Source organism: Mytilus galloprovincialis, chromosome 9 (genome assembly GCF_965363235.1).
Source record: "Mytilus galloprovincialis chromosome 9, xbMytGall1.hap1.1, whole genome shotgun sequence".
Classification (NCBI taxonomy): domain Eukaryota; kingdom Metazoa; phylum Mollusca; class Bivalvia; order Mytilida; family Mytilidae; genus Mytilus; species Mytilus galloprovincialis.
The window spans coordinates 28,031,980-28,047,736 of NC_134846.1; the positions used below are offsets into that span (position 1 = coordinate 28,031,980).

Below are 15,757 nucleotides of genomic sequence, written 5' to 3' on the forward strand. Positions count from 1 at the left end.
TTGGGGTTAGTAATTTACAGTACTAGTTTATCAGATCATGAATTAATGCTTCAGTGCTGGGGTTAGTAATTTACAGTACTAGTCTATCACATTATGAGTAAATGCTTCAGTGTTGGGGTTAATAATTTACAGTACTAGTTTATCAGCTCTGGAGTGAATATTTCAGTGTTGGGGTTAGTAATTTACAGTACTAGTTTATCAGATCATGAATTAATGCTTCAGTGCTGGGGTCAGTAATTAACGGCACTAGTTTATCAGATCAGGAGTCAATGCTTCAGTGATGGGGTTAGTAATTTACAGTACTAGTTTCTCAGACCATGCGTCAATGCTTCAGTGATGGGGTCAGTAATTTACAGTACTAGTTTATAAGATCTGGAGTAAATGCTTCAGTGATGGGGTTAATAATGTATAGTACTAGTTTATCAGCTCTGGAGTAAATGCTTCAGTGTTAAGGTTAGTAATTTACAGTACTAGTTTATCAGATTAGGAGTCAATGCTTCAGTGTTGGGGTTAGTAATTTACAGTACTAGTTTATCAGATCAGGAGTCAATGCTTCAGTGATGGGGTTAGTAATTTACAGTACTAGTTATCAGATCAGGAGTCAATGCTTCAGTCATGGGGTTAGTAATTTACAGTTCTAGTTTATCAGATCAGTAGTTAATGCTTTGGTGTTGGGGTTAGTAATTTACAGTACTAGTTTATCAGCTCAGGAGTCAATGCTTCAGCATTAGGGTTAGTAATTTACAGTACTAGTCTATCAGCTCAGTAGTAAGCTTCAGTGTTGGGGTTAGTAATTTACAGTACTAGTTGATCAGCTCAGTAGTTAATGCTTCTGTGTTAGGGTTAGCAATTTTCAGTACTAGTTTATCAGATCAGGAGTCAATGCTTCAGCGTTGGGGTTAGTAATTTACAGTACTAGTCTATCAGCTCAGTAGAAAATGCTTCAGTGTTGGGGTTAGTAATTTACAGTACTAGTTTATCAAATCTGGAGTGAATGCTTCAGTGTTGGGATTAGTAATTTACAGTACTAGTTTATCAGATCAGGAGTCAATGCTTCAGTGTTGGGGTTAGTAATTTACAGTACTAGTTTATCAGATCTGGAGTAAATGCTTCAGTGTTGGGGTTAGTAATTTACAGTACTAGTTTATCAGATCAGGAGTCAATGCTTCAGTGTTGGGGTTAGTAATTTACAGTACTAGTTTATCAGATCAGGAGTCAATGCTTCAGCGTTGGGGTTAGTAATTTACAGTACTAGTTTATCAGATCTGGAGTAAATGCTTCAGTGTTGGGGTTAGTAATGTACAGTACTGGTTTATCAGATCAGGAGTCAATGCTTCAGTGTTGGGGTTAGTAATTCACAGTACTAGTTTATCAGATCAGGAGTCAATGCTTCAGTGTTGGGGTTAGTAATTTACAGTACTAGTCTATCAGCTCAGTAGTTAATGCTTCAGTGTTGGGGTTAGTAATTTACAGTACTAGTTTATGAGCTCAGTAGTTAATGCTTCTGTGTTAGGGTTAGCAATTTTCAGTACTAGTTTATCAGATCAGGAGTCAATGCTTCAACGTTGGGGTTAGTAATTTATGGTACTAGTCTATCAGCTCAGTAGAAAATGCTTCAGTGTTGGGGTTAGTAATTTACAGTACTAGTTTATCAAATCTGGAGTGACTGCTTCAGTGTTGGGGTTAGTAATTTACAGTACTATTTTATCAGATCATGAATTAATGCTTCAGTGCTGGGGTTAGTAATTTACAGTACTAGTTTATCAGCTCTGGAGTGAATATTTCAGTGTTGGGGTTAGTAATTTACAGTACTAGTCTATCACATTATGAGTAAATGCTTCAGTGTTGGGGTTAATGATTTACAGTACTAGTTTATCAGCTCTGGAGTAAATATTTCAGTGTTGGGGTTAGTAATTTACAGTACTAGTTTATCAGATCATGAATTAATGCTTCAGTGCTGGGGTTAGTAATTTACAGTACTAGTCTATCACATTATGAGTAAATGCTTCAGTGTTGGGGTTAATAATTTACAGTACTAGTTTATCAGCTCTGGAGTGAATATTTCAGTGTTGGGGTTAGTAATTTACAGTACTAGTTTATCAGATCATGAATTAATGCTTCAGTGCTGGGGTTAGTAATTTACAGTACTAGTTTATCTGATCAGGAGTCAATGCTTCAGTGCTGGGGTTAGTAATTTACAGTACTAGTTTCTCAGACCATGCGTCAATGCTTCAGTGATGGGGTCAGTAATTTACAGTACTAGTTTATAAGATCTGGAGTAAATGCTTCAGTGATGGGGTTAATAATGTATAGTACTAGTTTATCAGATCAGGAGTCAATGCTTCAGTGATGGGGTTAGTAATTTACAGTACTAGTTTCTCAGACCATGCGTCAATGCTTCAGTGATGGGGTCAGTAATTTACAGTACTAGTTTATAAGATCTGGAGTAAATGCTTCAGTGATGGGGTTAATAATGTATAGTACTAGTTTATCAGCTCTGGAGTAAATGCTTCAGTGTTAAGGTTAGTAATTTACAGTACTAGTTTATCAGATTAGGAGTCAATGCTTCAGTGTTGGGGTTAGTAATCTACAGTACTAGTTTATCAGATCAGGAGTCAATGCTTCAGTGATGGGGTTAGTAATTTACAGTACTAGTTATCAGATCAGGAGTCAATGCTTCAGTCATGGGGTTAGTAATTTACAGTTCTAGTTTATCAGATCAGTAGTTAATGCTTTGGTGTTGGGGTTAGTAATTTACAGTACTAGTTTATCAGCTCAGGAGTCAATGCTTCAGCATTAGGGTTAGTAATTTACAGTACTAGTCTATCAGCTCAGTAGTAAGCTTCAGTGTTGGGGTTAGTAATTTACAGTACTAGTTGATCAGCTCAGTAGTTAATGCTTCTCTGTTAGGGTTAGCAATTTTCAGTACTAGTTTATCAGATCAGGAGTCAATGCTTCAGCGTTGGGGTTAGTAATTTACAGTACTAGTCTATCAGCTCAGTAGAAAATGCTTCAGTGTTGGGGTTAGTAATTTACAGTACTAGTTTATCAAATCTGGAGTGAATGCTTCAGTGTTGGGGTTAGTAATTTACAGTACTAGTTTGTCAAATCTGGAGTGAATGCTTCAGTGTTGGGATTAGTAATTTACAGTACTAGTTTATCAGATCAGGAGTCAATGCTTCAGTGTTGGGGTTAGTAATTTACAGTACTAGTTTATCAGATCTGGAGTAAATGCTTCAGTGTTGGGGTTAGTAATTTACAGTACTAGTTTATCAGATCAGGAGTCAATGCTTCAGTGTTGGGGTTAGTAATTTACAGTACTAGTTTATCAGATCAGGAGTCAATGCTTCAGCGTTGGGGTTAGTAATTTACAGTACTAGTTTATCAGATCTGGAGTAAATGCTTCAGTGTTGGGGTTAGTAATGTACAGTACTGGTTTATCAGATCAGGAGTCAATGCTTCAGTGTTGGGGTTAGTAATTTACAGTACTAGTTTATCAGATCAGGAGTCAATGCTTCAGTGTTGGGGTTAGTAATTTACAGTACTAGTCTATCAGCTCAGTAGTTAATGCTTCAGTGTTGGGGTTAGTAATTTACAGTACTAGTTTATGAGCTCAGTAGTTAATGCTTCTGTGTTAGGGTTAGCAATTTTCAGTACTAGTTTATCAGATCAGGAGTCAATGCTTCAACGTTGGGGTTAGTAATTTATGGTACTAGTCTATCAGCTCAGTAGAAAATGCTTCAGTGTTGGGGTTAGTAATTTACAGTACTAGTTTATCAAATCTGGAGTGACTGCTTCAGTGTTGGGGTTAGTAATTTACAGTACTAGTTTATCAGATCAGGAGTCAATGCTTCAGTGTTGGGGTTAGTAATTTACAGTTCTAGTTTATCAGGTCAGGAGTCAATGCTTCAGCATTAGGGTTAGTAATTTACAGTACTAGTCTATCAGCTCAGTAGTTAATGCTTCAGTGTTGGGGTTAGTAATTTATAGTACTAGTTTATGAGCTCAATAGTTAATGCTTCAGTGTTGGGGTTAGTAATTTACAGTACTAGTTTATGAGCTCAGTAGCTAATGCTTCTGTGTTAGGGTTAGCAATTTTCAGTACTAGTTTATCAGATCAGGAGTCAATGCTTCAACGTTGGGGTTAGTAATTTATGGTACTAGTCTATCAGCTCAGTAGAAAATGCTTCAGTGTTGGGGTTAGTAATTTACAGTACTAGTTTATCAGATCTGGAGTAAATGCTTCAGTGTTGGGGTTAGTAATGTACAGTACTGGTTTATCAGATCAGGAGTCAATGCTTCAGTGTTGGGGTTAGCAATTTACAGTACTAGTTTATAAGATCTGGAGTCAATGCCTCAGCGTTGGGGTTAGTAATTTACAGTACTAGTTTATCAGATCTGGAGTAAAGCTTCAGTGTTGGGGTTAGTAATGTACAGTACTGGTTTATCAGATCAGGAGTCAATGCTTCAGTGTTGGGGTTAGCAATTTATAGTACTAGTTTATAAGATCAGGTGTCAATGCTTCAGTACAGGGGTTAGTAATGAAATAGTTAAAAATAATCCTTAGTGGATAAGGCCAACTAAAATTAATTAGTAGATTTTCATCCAAATTTTTGAAAAACATGGGGCGGGTGGGAGGATTTTATTTTTTAAATTTTATTTCATATGAAACCCTTGTCACAAGTTCTTCATACCGCGGGGTATATGCTAGTGGAAAACAAGCTTGTATAATGTATATACATGTTGTATAAGGAATCTGACACTATTTTTATGCCCCACCTACGATAGTAGAGGGGCATTATGTTTTCTGGTCTGTGCGTCCGTTCGTCCGTCTGTTCGTTCGTTCGTTCGTCTGTTCGTTCGTCCGTCTGTCCCGCTTCAGGTTAAAGTTTTTGGTCAAGGTAGTTTTTGATGAAGTTGAAGTCCAATCAACTTGAAACTTAGTACACATGTTCCTTATGATATGATCTTTCTAATTTAAATGCCAAATTAGAGTTTTGACCCCAATTTTACGGTTCACTGATAGAAAATGATAGTGCAAATTTCAGGTTAAAGTTTTTGGCTTCAGGTTAAAGTTTTTGGTCAAGGTAGTTTTTGATGAAGTTGAAGTCCAATCAACTTGAAACTTAGTATACATGTGCCCTATGATATGATCTTTCTAATTTAAATGCCAAATTAGAGTTTTGACCCTAATTTTACGGTTCACTGATAGAAAATGATAGTGCAAATTTCAGGTTAAAGTTTTTGGCTTCAGGTTAAAGTTTTTGGTCAAGGTAGTTTTTGATAAAGTAGAAGTCCAATCAACTTGAAACTTAGTATACATGTTCCCTTTGATAAGATCATTCTAATTTTAATGCCAAATTAGAGAATTTATTCCAATTTCACAGTCCTTTAAACATAGAAAATGATAGTGTGAGTGGGGCATCCGTGTACTGTGGACACATTCTTGTTTAAACTCTTAAATAAAAGTTCCTGATTGGCAACCACTGTTATACATGTAATTGCCGCTTTAGAAACCTATTTATAGTATACATCAAAGGGAAGAGAAATGCTCTCTTCAGTTGGACTAGACCTACACCAAATGTATTTTGCTTTCTAAGCAATGGTTTGTAGTCCACATAAAATCAATAAAATGTATTGGTACAATTGTATGCAACACAAGTATTATGAGTACAAAATAAAATGTAAACTCAGTGTGGAAAGTAATTATGTGATGTAAAACATGAACTTAACCAAAAAGTAGTTTTTTAATGACTAAATTGAGGGTATTGGGACAGTTACAGAGGGTGTTTGCTGTTTGTCAACAAAAACAACAGCCATGGGTAAATATAAGGGAATTAAAATGCGTGTTGTCGACTTTTTTTTCTCAATATACGGTCATAAATCTGAAACAAATTCGTGCTTGTGTCATTTTCTTTTATCCAGTCATGTTTTTTGTACCAATTTGTTCTACGATTCTTGCGCTTTGGATATCATTTACAGTCCAAATTTCCTGACACAAAGTCATCGTATAAATAAAGAAAAAACACGGTTTTTGATTCACTTGTGACTACCGTAATTTGCGTTAAATGGCAAGGCGTTTTACTCGTTACTCGAATATTTCATGCCCTTCTCGTTATCAATCTCTATTCTCGGTAGATGTTGTCATAATAGAGCAGCAGAATATGTCGACTCAATTATATCGTTATTAGATTACTCGGAGAAATACAAAAACAAAATTTGAAACAGGAAGTGTTGAATGAAACGAAAGCATCGATGGTTCCCGGTAACGGACATGATAAAATCCGGAAATCGTATTTTTGTTAAATAAAAAAAATCGGGGCGGGACGATTTCAGAGGGGCGGGCGGGGATGAAAATCTAGCAATTAATTTTAATTGGCCTAAATAAAGAAAGTATCAATTTTGGTCTGTTATGGTCATATAGGCTCCTCTAGTACTAATAAAACCTTCAGTTTTCAATTTATGAGTTTGAGCTTTCCTTATTCAAGACAAGCACTTTGAATGCAACTAATTTATGGAACTATTAAATCAAATAAAACAACAAAAGTTGCAAATGAATGTATTTTAGCATACATATATATTTAGAATATATTAATATCTGCAATATAAGGTTCAAATATAATTTAATATAGCACTACCATTATGGCAAGTTAATGTACAAAAAAAACACAAAAGATATCTAGAGGGAACACTATCCCTACACTTGAACAAACATTCAATTATTGCACTGTTTCTTCTATTAACACTCTAGCATCCCCTATCTTGATCCCTAAAAAGTAACAATGAGAAACATTTCTGATAACACAAACATTAAATCCTTGCAAAGGTGGGTTTTATCAGTTAATTTCTGTCAGGACTGTGAAATATACAACTCATCAATCTGTACATTTCCAAAATGAGATGAGATTCTGTATCTGGCTAAATCTTTTCTCGTAACCATGCCAATCACCTAAAATATAGTCATACATTTAATTTTGGATAGAAATTTTTCACATTTAAAGACACTTTGAAAGGCAGTCTATTCTGTCTCTGTCAGTGTCAAAGTTGTAAATCATCTTCATAGTACAATGTCAAATATACACAACAGAGAAATATATATTCTTTTTAGGCAAATATAATTACTGTAAATTTAGAAATTATTGCGAGGTTTTTATTATTGCGAAAAATGAGACAGAGTTGTAAACGCAATAATTTAAACTAGCATTTGGAAATATTTGATATGTATTAAACAGAATTTTTCTCAAAATCGTAAAAAGTAAAATTGCATTTCAGTCTAAAATGACAAAATCACAATAATAAATGCACACAATAATTTCTAAATTTACAGTTTACTTTCTCATTTTGAAACTTGTGCATCAGAAGTATGGATTTTTTTGGTTCACATGGCTAAAAATATTTTTCTGTTTATGTGTAGATGCATACTTTAAATATCTGAATACTTTGAATGTAAGATGCTAAGTGAATACCTACAAAATCCTGATCACCTCCTTTGAAACTGACAAGTCCAATCAGAGATTCCCATACCTAGCTTAACCTGGTTTAACATGTGTGCATTCTTAGAATAAAAAAAAATATAAAAAATTGAAATAAAATCTTCTTAGATTTTGCCAAAATTGGTCAATCTGAATCAATATTGGCACTATCAGTCATGTTTTTCATCTCAGCATCATTTGCAGAGGACTCTCCATTTATACTTATGCCAAGTTTAGTTATAAAGTACTCTCAGAGATACTTTGGGAGCTAAGTGCCCCAGTTTACAAATAAATCAACTTTACATTTTTTCTTAAATCCTTGTAATTCTCAACCCAAACATTTAGTCTCCCCCTTATCACTGGGAAACGGATGAGAGGCAATGAACTTAATTTCAACAACAAAGTCTATCAAAGCGTTAACCTAAGAAAGAAACTAACAGACCAACCAGATTCCAGAATTTGTAGATGAATCATATAAAATCATAGGCTTTGAACCTGTTTAAATTGTTTACCATTCAGCCCTTTATATCTGACTCATTTCTGTTAGCCAAGGGTTACGATCAAATCCCCTTCTTTCCACCCTTGGTAAATTAAGACAGAATTTTGAATCCACAAGGTAACAATTTCCATTGGTCGCAGTTGCGAAAGGCTGCATCCAATGAAAAGTCGCTGTTGAGATGATCAAGTGAAAATGTAGAAAATGAAAATAAACAATTACCACATGCTGATTGTGCAAGAAGTTTTTAACCCCAAAAAATGGACGCTACTTATTGACAATTTTAAAGTTCTTGATCACCTGATTGGAGTTTTATTTTAAAGTAAGTTTCTTCCACAAATGTTGCAATGAAGATGTATCAGACTATGCAGTATGAGTTTTACTCATTGCTGAATTTGCTGGAGGCCATATTAACTAGTAAGTATAGATTTGATTTGTTTATTTAATTAATCAATGTTGAAGTTTATCAATGAGTAAGTAATATGAACAAACCTTATTATTTTCATTAACTACAACCAAATGTCTAAGTCCAAGAGCTCTAAATAATCTGAATATTCTTGGAAATGAAGAATTCTGTAAAAATAAAGAGGTTCATAATAAAAAAAACATGATACAGAGAAAAAGCACACATATTGTATAACAAAACTTTGGGTGTAGTAACCATCAAGAGAAACTTAGCTGCCAGGAACTTGCCTAAGGTTGAACTTTGTTAAGAAATGGCCATATGAAGAAGATTTGTAGAGCCATGGATATGCATATGTATATCACAATTATCTTTAGTTAACTTTTAATTTACTTATAACAAAATCAATATTAATACCAATAAAACAATATTCAATGATATGTTTACAGTGCTAAATTGGGAACCTTTAAGAATAAGTTAATTTAAAGGATAGATAAGCTAACATGATCGTTTCTAAAATTCCAGGCAAGGTTAACAACATCTCAATACAAATGAGAATGTGCTATCCTGTTTAAAATCATTTTTCTACAGGTACAACCAAAGTTTAGTATAACATCCATTTTCACTGAACTAGTACACTTTTTTTTCAGGGGTCAGCTGAAGTCCGCCTCCAGGTGCAGGATTTTCTCACTGTGTTGAAGACCCATTAGTGGCCTTTGACTGTTTTATTTTTGACTTTTTTTAAACCCCACCCCAACAAGAAAATTATTGAAATTTTCAGTTATATTCACGTCAAAGTTTTAAGAATTCAAAATAAGCCTAAAGTTTTGGTGTCACAAGTTACTATATAGTACTATTGTTATCCAACATTACAGTTTGCATTTATATAATGAACTCTAGAAAATTAGTATGACAACCAGATGCTCCGCAGGGCACAGCTTTATACGACCACAGAGGTTGAACCCTGAATGGTTGGGGCAAGTATGGACACAACATTTAAGCTGGATTCAGCTCTTAATTTGGATTGTGATTAAATAGTTGACACAGCATAGGTTTCTGACACAGAATGAATGTGGTCTAATAAACTTAAAATTTGTTTTTGCCTTTCAGCAATTCACTATGCTGCTGAATATTAATCCTCTCAAAAACATGTTTGAAGAAATTTTCTTTTTATTTATGAAATCTGAAATGAGAAAAATTGAAGCCACCCCCCCCCCCCATTTTTTTTTTCACATCCCCCTTTCCCTTATTCCAAAACTGATCTCAATTCAAATTACTAATGGAGTTTGCAACAATAACTACTCATTTAAATACATCATAAAATATTAAAATGTAAAAAAAAGTGCTTGTTATCACTGAATGGTAAAGATTGTTTTAATTTATCAGTTGGAAGTAAAAGTGAACATACATTGTATATTGTATAAAACAATGATTTAAGTTGATTCAACTACTATTCTGGACAAAGAAAGATAACTCCAATTGAAAATTTCTTGCTATTGCACAATATTGTGCAATTAGATATTTCTTGCTATTGTACAATACTGTGCAATTGAAAATACTTGCTATTGCACAATACTGTGCAATTGAAGATTTCTTGCTATTGAAAACTGGGCCCATAATCAAAAATCTAAGTACATGTTTAGATTCAGCATATCAAAGAAGCCCAAGAATTCAATTTTTGTTAAAATCAAACTTAGTTTAATTTTGGACCCTTTGGACTTTAATGTAGACCAATTTGAAAACGGGACCAAAAATTAAGAATCTACATACACAGTTAGATTTGGCATATCAAAGAACCCCAATTATTCAATTTTTGATGAAATCAAACAAAGTTTAATTTTGGACCCTGATTTGGACCAACTTGAAAACTGGGTCAATAATAAAAAATCTAAGTACATTTTTAGATTCAGCATATCAAAGAACCCCAAGGATTCAATTTTTGTTAAAATCAAACTATGTTTAATTTTGGACCCTTTGGACCTTAATGTAGACCAATTTGAAAACTGGACCAAAAATTAAGAATCTACATACAGAGTTAGATACGGCATATCAAAGAACCCCAATTATTCAATTTTTTATGAAATCAAACAAAGTTACTTTTGGACCCTTTGGGCCACTTATTCCTAAACTGTTGGGACCAAAACTCCCAAAATCAATCCCGTAAAAAAAAAAAGTATTCGGACAACGACGACGACAACGCTGACACCAATGTGATACCAATATACGACCAAAAAATTTTCAATTTTTGCGGTCGTATAAAAATGAAAATTATGTCACAATAATTGTAAGTCCAAATATTTCTGAGAATAGTATTGAATATTTGAGTATTAATTGAGTAAAAACAAGTTTTTTTTTGAAAAAATCATTGATATAAACAAATGCTCATTTCAGGAGCAGTGCAAATAAAAATGTGGGACAGAAAAAATGAATGAACAGTTGGACACCCCACCCCCATTACAATATACCCCTGGGGCTTCAAAAAGCTTAAAAGAAGGGGATATTACTATGGTCATACCAATAGATAGAGAATATCTTGAATATTTAACACCACTATAATATTGCAAGATTGATGCTTTTTTTTAATATTTTACATAAATAAAAATTATGAAATGGTGTTTCCTAAGTTTGACTAAGTATTCAGATGTTCAATCAAGCTACAAATATTCATTAAAATCTTTAACTTTTAAGTCTTATGTGGAAAATTATGGCACAAATGGTAATGTATCAGAATTTAGTTAAGTTCTATGATACAGAAGACATATATGTAAAATGATTGTCATATCTGTTAGACATCATTCACAGTAGGAAATAATGAATCATTACTTACATGTGAGACTGTATATGCTCCAGGATTCATATAAGGTTGTAGATCTATTGTAAATTCTCTTTCATGTGGAGATATATTAATTTGCTGAAGAAAAGAGAAAACATTTCAAAGCAGCAGAGCCACCTACATCTGGAACTCTTAACTAAAATTCTTAAATGCAAATGTTAAAGTAAAATTTTAAAATGTTACAAGTATACACTGTGTTTGTATAATGAAAACAGACATGTTTTGTAATGCATATTCTTTAAGCACCCTGGAAAATACAACTAATTTCAATTTTTTTTTTATAATTTTCTTTCTGTCCAAAATATCTTCATCTAAAACAAGAGCCTGATTGCTCATTTGGTAAAAAATATGCAATTTTTATATTTATTTGTTTAACTAATTGCAATCAGTTGTGTTTGCTTATTTGTAATTTTATTAATTAATCATAATTAAATTCTGAAATTATTATCAAAAGTACATCACTGAAGTGTTGGTATAAAAGAAAACTGAAGAATGATATCATAACAACTCACATGTATAGGTATAAACCTAGGATAGGCATCTCTAAAATCTTTGATATTCAATATGGATTTCACATCTTGAACATCTTCATGCTCTTCAAATGCCTACATAAAAAATATAACAGATGTAATGAACAAAAAATACATTTAAAAGATAAACAAGTGAAACTGCGACTGATGATACCAAATATATTTCTGTAAACAAGAAATAGTTGAGTGATGAAAATTCATCACACGGTATAGATGACTTATATATTTACATAAATCCCTGAAACTAAATATCAGAATCCATGTTGCTGAGAAAAATGTGACAAAAATTTTGGTTATTACTTGATTTATTTCACATGACTGGGCGGAGTTAAAATGGTTCGCTCATCATTGACCAGTCCGTCTACTGATAGGTGTTAGTGGATAAACTCACCAATGAGTGCAGTTATGGTAATTGTCAAGGTGTGTTATTTGGCTTATTTTTGTGTTAGTGTTATTTTGGATAAAATATGTTTTATTTTTAAGAAAGAAATTTTATGTTTGTATTTTGTAAAAATTTTAATTAATTTGTTTAATTAATTTGTTTAATTAATTTTACCCATGTTGTGACATTAGTACTCGAAATGTCACAGTTAGCTCAAAGCACTTTATTTTGAAATATTATTTGTAATTAGCATATGTCACATGGAAAGTTTAAGATTTTATCAAAACATAGGTATTGTTAATTTCTGTGTCATTTTGGTCTTTTGTGGATAGTTGTCTCATTGGCAATCATACCACATCTTCTTTTTTATATATAGGGATTAGGCTTTGTTAATTAACGTCTTTTTTTTGTTAATGAGAGTACTATTAACATGTCGGGATAAATTGAGTTATTTTGTGTTTTAGTATAAATATCGTTGTAAAATTTTTGAAAAGCAGTCACCTTTCGGAAACCTAAACTTGCACTGCTAAAGTCTATTATACTGGATCTGTAGGACTGTAAATTAGTCTACCAGTTGACTTTGTAGTGTTTAGACAAAAATGTATTTTTGACTAACCTTTTACTTTTGAGAAAACAGTCAGTGTTTCGGAAGGGTAACCTCACACTACTCATGTCATTATACTGGACCCATAAAACTGTCTACCCGTCTACCAGTTGACTGTATAGTGTTAAGTACATTTATGATTTAGTAATTTTGGCATTTATTTTATATATTACATTTTAATGAGAAATAGTTTTACTTTGGATTTGATACTTTATACTTTAATTAGATTATTATTTGGAATTGTTTACTAATTAATTTGTTATCATCATTCGTCTAAATTGTTATAGTAATTAAATTATGAAAACCTTCCTTGCGTTTTAGCTATGCCTACCAGAACTATAAGTCTAGCGATAGACTGACCCCCTGCCCCTTGGTTCCAGCACAAACAAGTTAGCTACGGTAACCCTTAGCTAACAGTGCTCTCGCGTGGACCTTGGTGACATAATTGTAAATTCATTAAGTGACACTGATAGGTGATTAGAAATCAATAATTATAAAGGCAATCATCCTTATCACACACATCTTCACAGTATAGCTGACTTATGTGAGCCCTGAAATCAAATTTCAGAATTCATTGTATTGTAGTTCCCCGAGAAAAATGACAAAAATTTCAACTTGGCTAAAATGATAAAAGTATTTGGTAAACAGGAAGTTGTTTAGTGATGAATCTGAAAAAAATCACACAGTATAGCTAACAGGCCTGAGGTTATGGTAATTTGTAATTGTAATGCATTGTAATATTACATTTTTTGGATGTAATGCAAAGTAATTTGTAATGCACATTTTCTGCATTACAATTACATGTAATGTAATGATTACTTTAGTTAAAAATTGATGTAATGCCTCCATTACAGTACATTACTTTTCATTACAAATTGGTAAAATAGATAAAATTGAAGAATATTGTATAATAAAAATAAAATATTAACAAAAACAAAAGAAAGTATGGAATAAAATTTTTGTCACAGTTAATTACTGTATTAAATAAATTACATCAATCTTTAAAACACACATTAAGGTAAGAAATATAAAATGGTAAAAAATATCAAGTCTTTGATCTTGGTTTCTGAAATTTGTTTAATATAATATGGGAATATTTTGGTGTTTGGTGGTCTATGAAAAATCTTATAAACAAAATTATCAAACAAAACTATATAGATTAATGAAAAAAATATGAAGATGAAAATCTCATAATTCTATACACACCTTACATGTATTTCAATGAAATATTGAATATATCAAACAACATTTTTAAACCAAACTGTGGTTTGGGTCCTGTCTGTGTTGTTATTTCACCTAATTAATATCACAATGTTTTTATTGCAATCAAATCTTCTCAACTTATGTTTGTCCTCACAGAACCCTTAGGCATTTCACAAGATAATCCTTTAATGACACATTTATTATATCCCTTTGAAATCCTTAATGATTAAGTGATCAATGTTAGAAAGGTGTCTTCAACCTATGCCAACATTTGATAAAAATATATTCAACCTATGCCTACAAACAAAATACAATAGGTGTTGTTTTAGCAATTATTAATTAATAAAAGGTAAAATACAGTCAGTAAATTAAAGCATTAAAATATTACTCTTTAAAAATTTAGAAACAAAAGTAAAGTATAATTTGCAAAATTGTGTTGTAGTAAAAATGGAATAATTAAAAAGTGTCTAAAAGAACAAAAATGTAAAATAGAACCCTTGATACTTACAAAATTGTGTTGACAAAAATATAAATTAATAATAAAAAATAGACTAAATTTCTGAAAACTATTTGTGTTATTGCGCGCAGATGATACAATGTTATTTTCAGATAATGCATCCGTTCTACAGTTGCAATTAGATATATTCTTAATTTAAATATTGCAGTACCTGGAAATTAAAAGTTAACACAAGTAAAACTAAGATTATATTTTTTTCTGGTGGCAGATTACCCAACTGCATTGGAGATAGTCAACGAATTGACATACCTTGGGTTGAATTTTTCAAGAACAGGTAGCTTTATGAGTGCTTAGAAAATTTTAGTTAGAAAAGCAAATAAATCAATGTATGAAGTATTGAAAAAGGGGAGATTGCACAACTTTAATCCCATGTCCTTATTCATACAGCTGCGTATGCTTAATTTTTGGTAAAAAATGGTAAATGGGGATGATAACAGGATTGCTAAAATATTATACAAATACATGTTCTTGAAGAATTCTGTCAACCAATTTAGGTCAGATTGGTTGAAATACGTTAAAGATACATTAGATAAATGTGGATATAACAATATTTGCTTTTCACAAGGAAATTTTAATTCTAAGTGGTTGGGTATTAGTTTAAAACAAAAGTTATTTGATCAGTTTCAACAGAAATTGACAGCTGATATTGAATGTTCATCAAAAGGTTTGGCCTACAAATTGTTTAAACAAAATTTTGATTTTGAGGAATATCTGAACATTTTAAGTGATAAAGATAGAATGATATATTGTAGATTTCGAACGGGTAACCCATAAGTTACCCATCAAAACTGGTAGATGGAATAAAATTGAGCGAAACCTTAGATATTGTAACTTATGTTATTGTAACGAGATTGGTGATGAATTTCATTACACTTTGCAGTGTAGTTCTTTGGTAAATTTTCGATCACAATATTTGGACACTTTTTTCTTGCACAGATGTAACATACTAAAATTTGAAAAACTATTTCAGTTAAAAATAAAAAAAATGTTGAAAAAGCTGTGCAAATTTATTAGGGTTATAACTTTTCAAGTGAGTCTTCCTGGTTAATCACCACTCTTCGCTAAGTACTATACTGTTTTTCTTATTTTATTTCATATTTTCATCTTATCTTGTCATGTGTGTTTGTGTTATGTTATATAACTTTTGATGAACTTCTTTGTACCATTGTAACTTTATGGGGTTTGAGAAATAAAGAATCTTGAATCTTGAAATTCAACACTTAAATATAACAATACTTGAGAAAAAAAGAGTTAAAAAGCTATTTCATTGATGCAAATTTGTTGGTTCTTTATTCTGTTGTATTTTAAAATATGAAA

The 15,757-nt window shown here is 32.1% G+C and overlaps 1 protein-coding gene across 3 annotated transcripts in view; it reads right to left on the minus strand.

Annotated features, from left to right (window-relative positions):
* Positions 1-6,543: 6,543 nt before the first annotated feature.
* Positions 6,544-15,757, minus strand: part of LOC143044732 (H(+)/Cl(-) exchange transporter 7-like) — a 53,431-nt gene continuing 44,217 nt past the window's right edge. For all 3 annotated transcript variants that reach the window (XM_076216839.1, XM_076216840.1, XM_076216838.1), the window contains 4 exons: positions 11,717-11,809; positions 11,199-11,282; positions 8,461-8,541; positions 6,544-6,949 (listed from right to left, as the gene is read on the minus strand). In XM_076216839.1, coding sequence (XP_076072954.1) covers positions 6,851-6,949; positions 8,461-8,541; positions 11,199-11,282; positions 11,717-11,809 — 357 coding nt within the window. In that variant the 3' untranslated portion in view covers positions 6,544-6,850. The remainder of the gene's footprint in view (positions 6,950-8,460; positions 8,542-11,198; positions 11,283-11,716; positions 11,810-15,757) is intronic.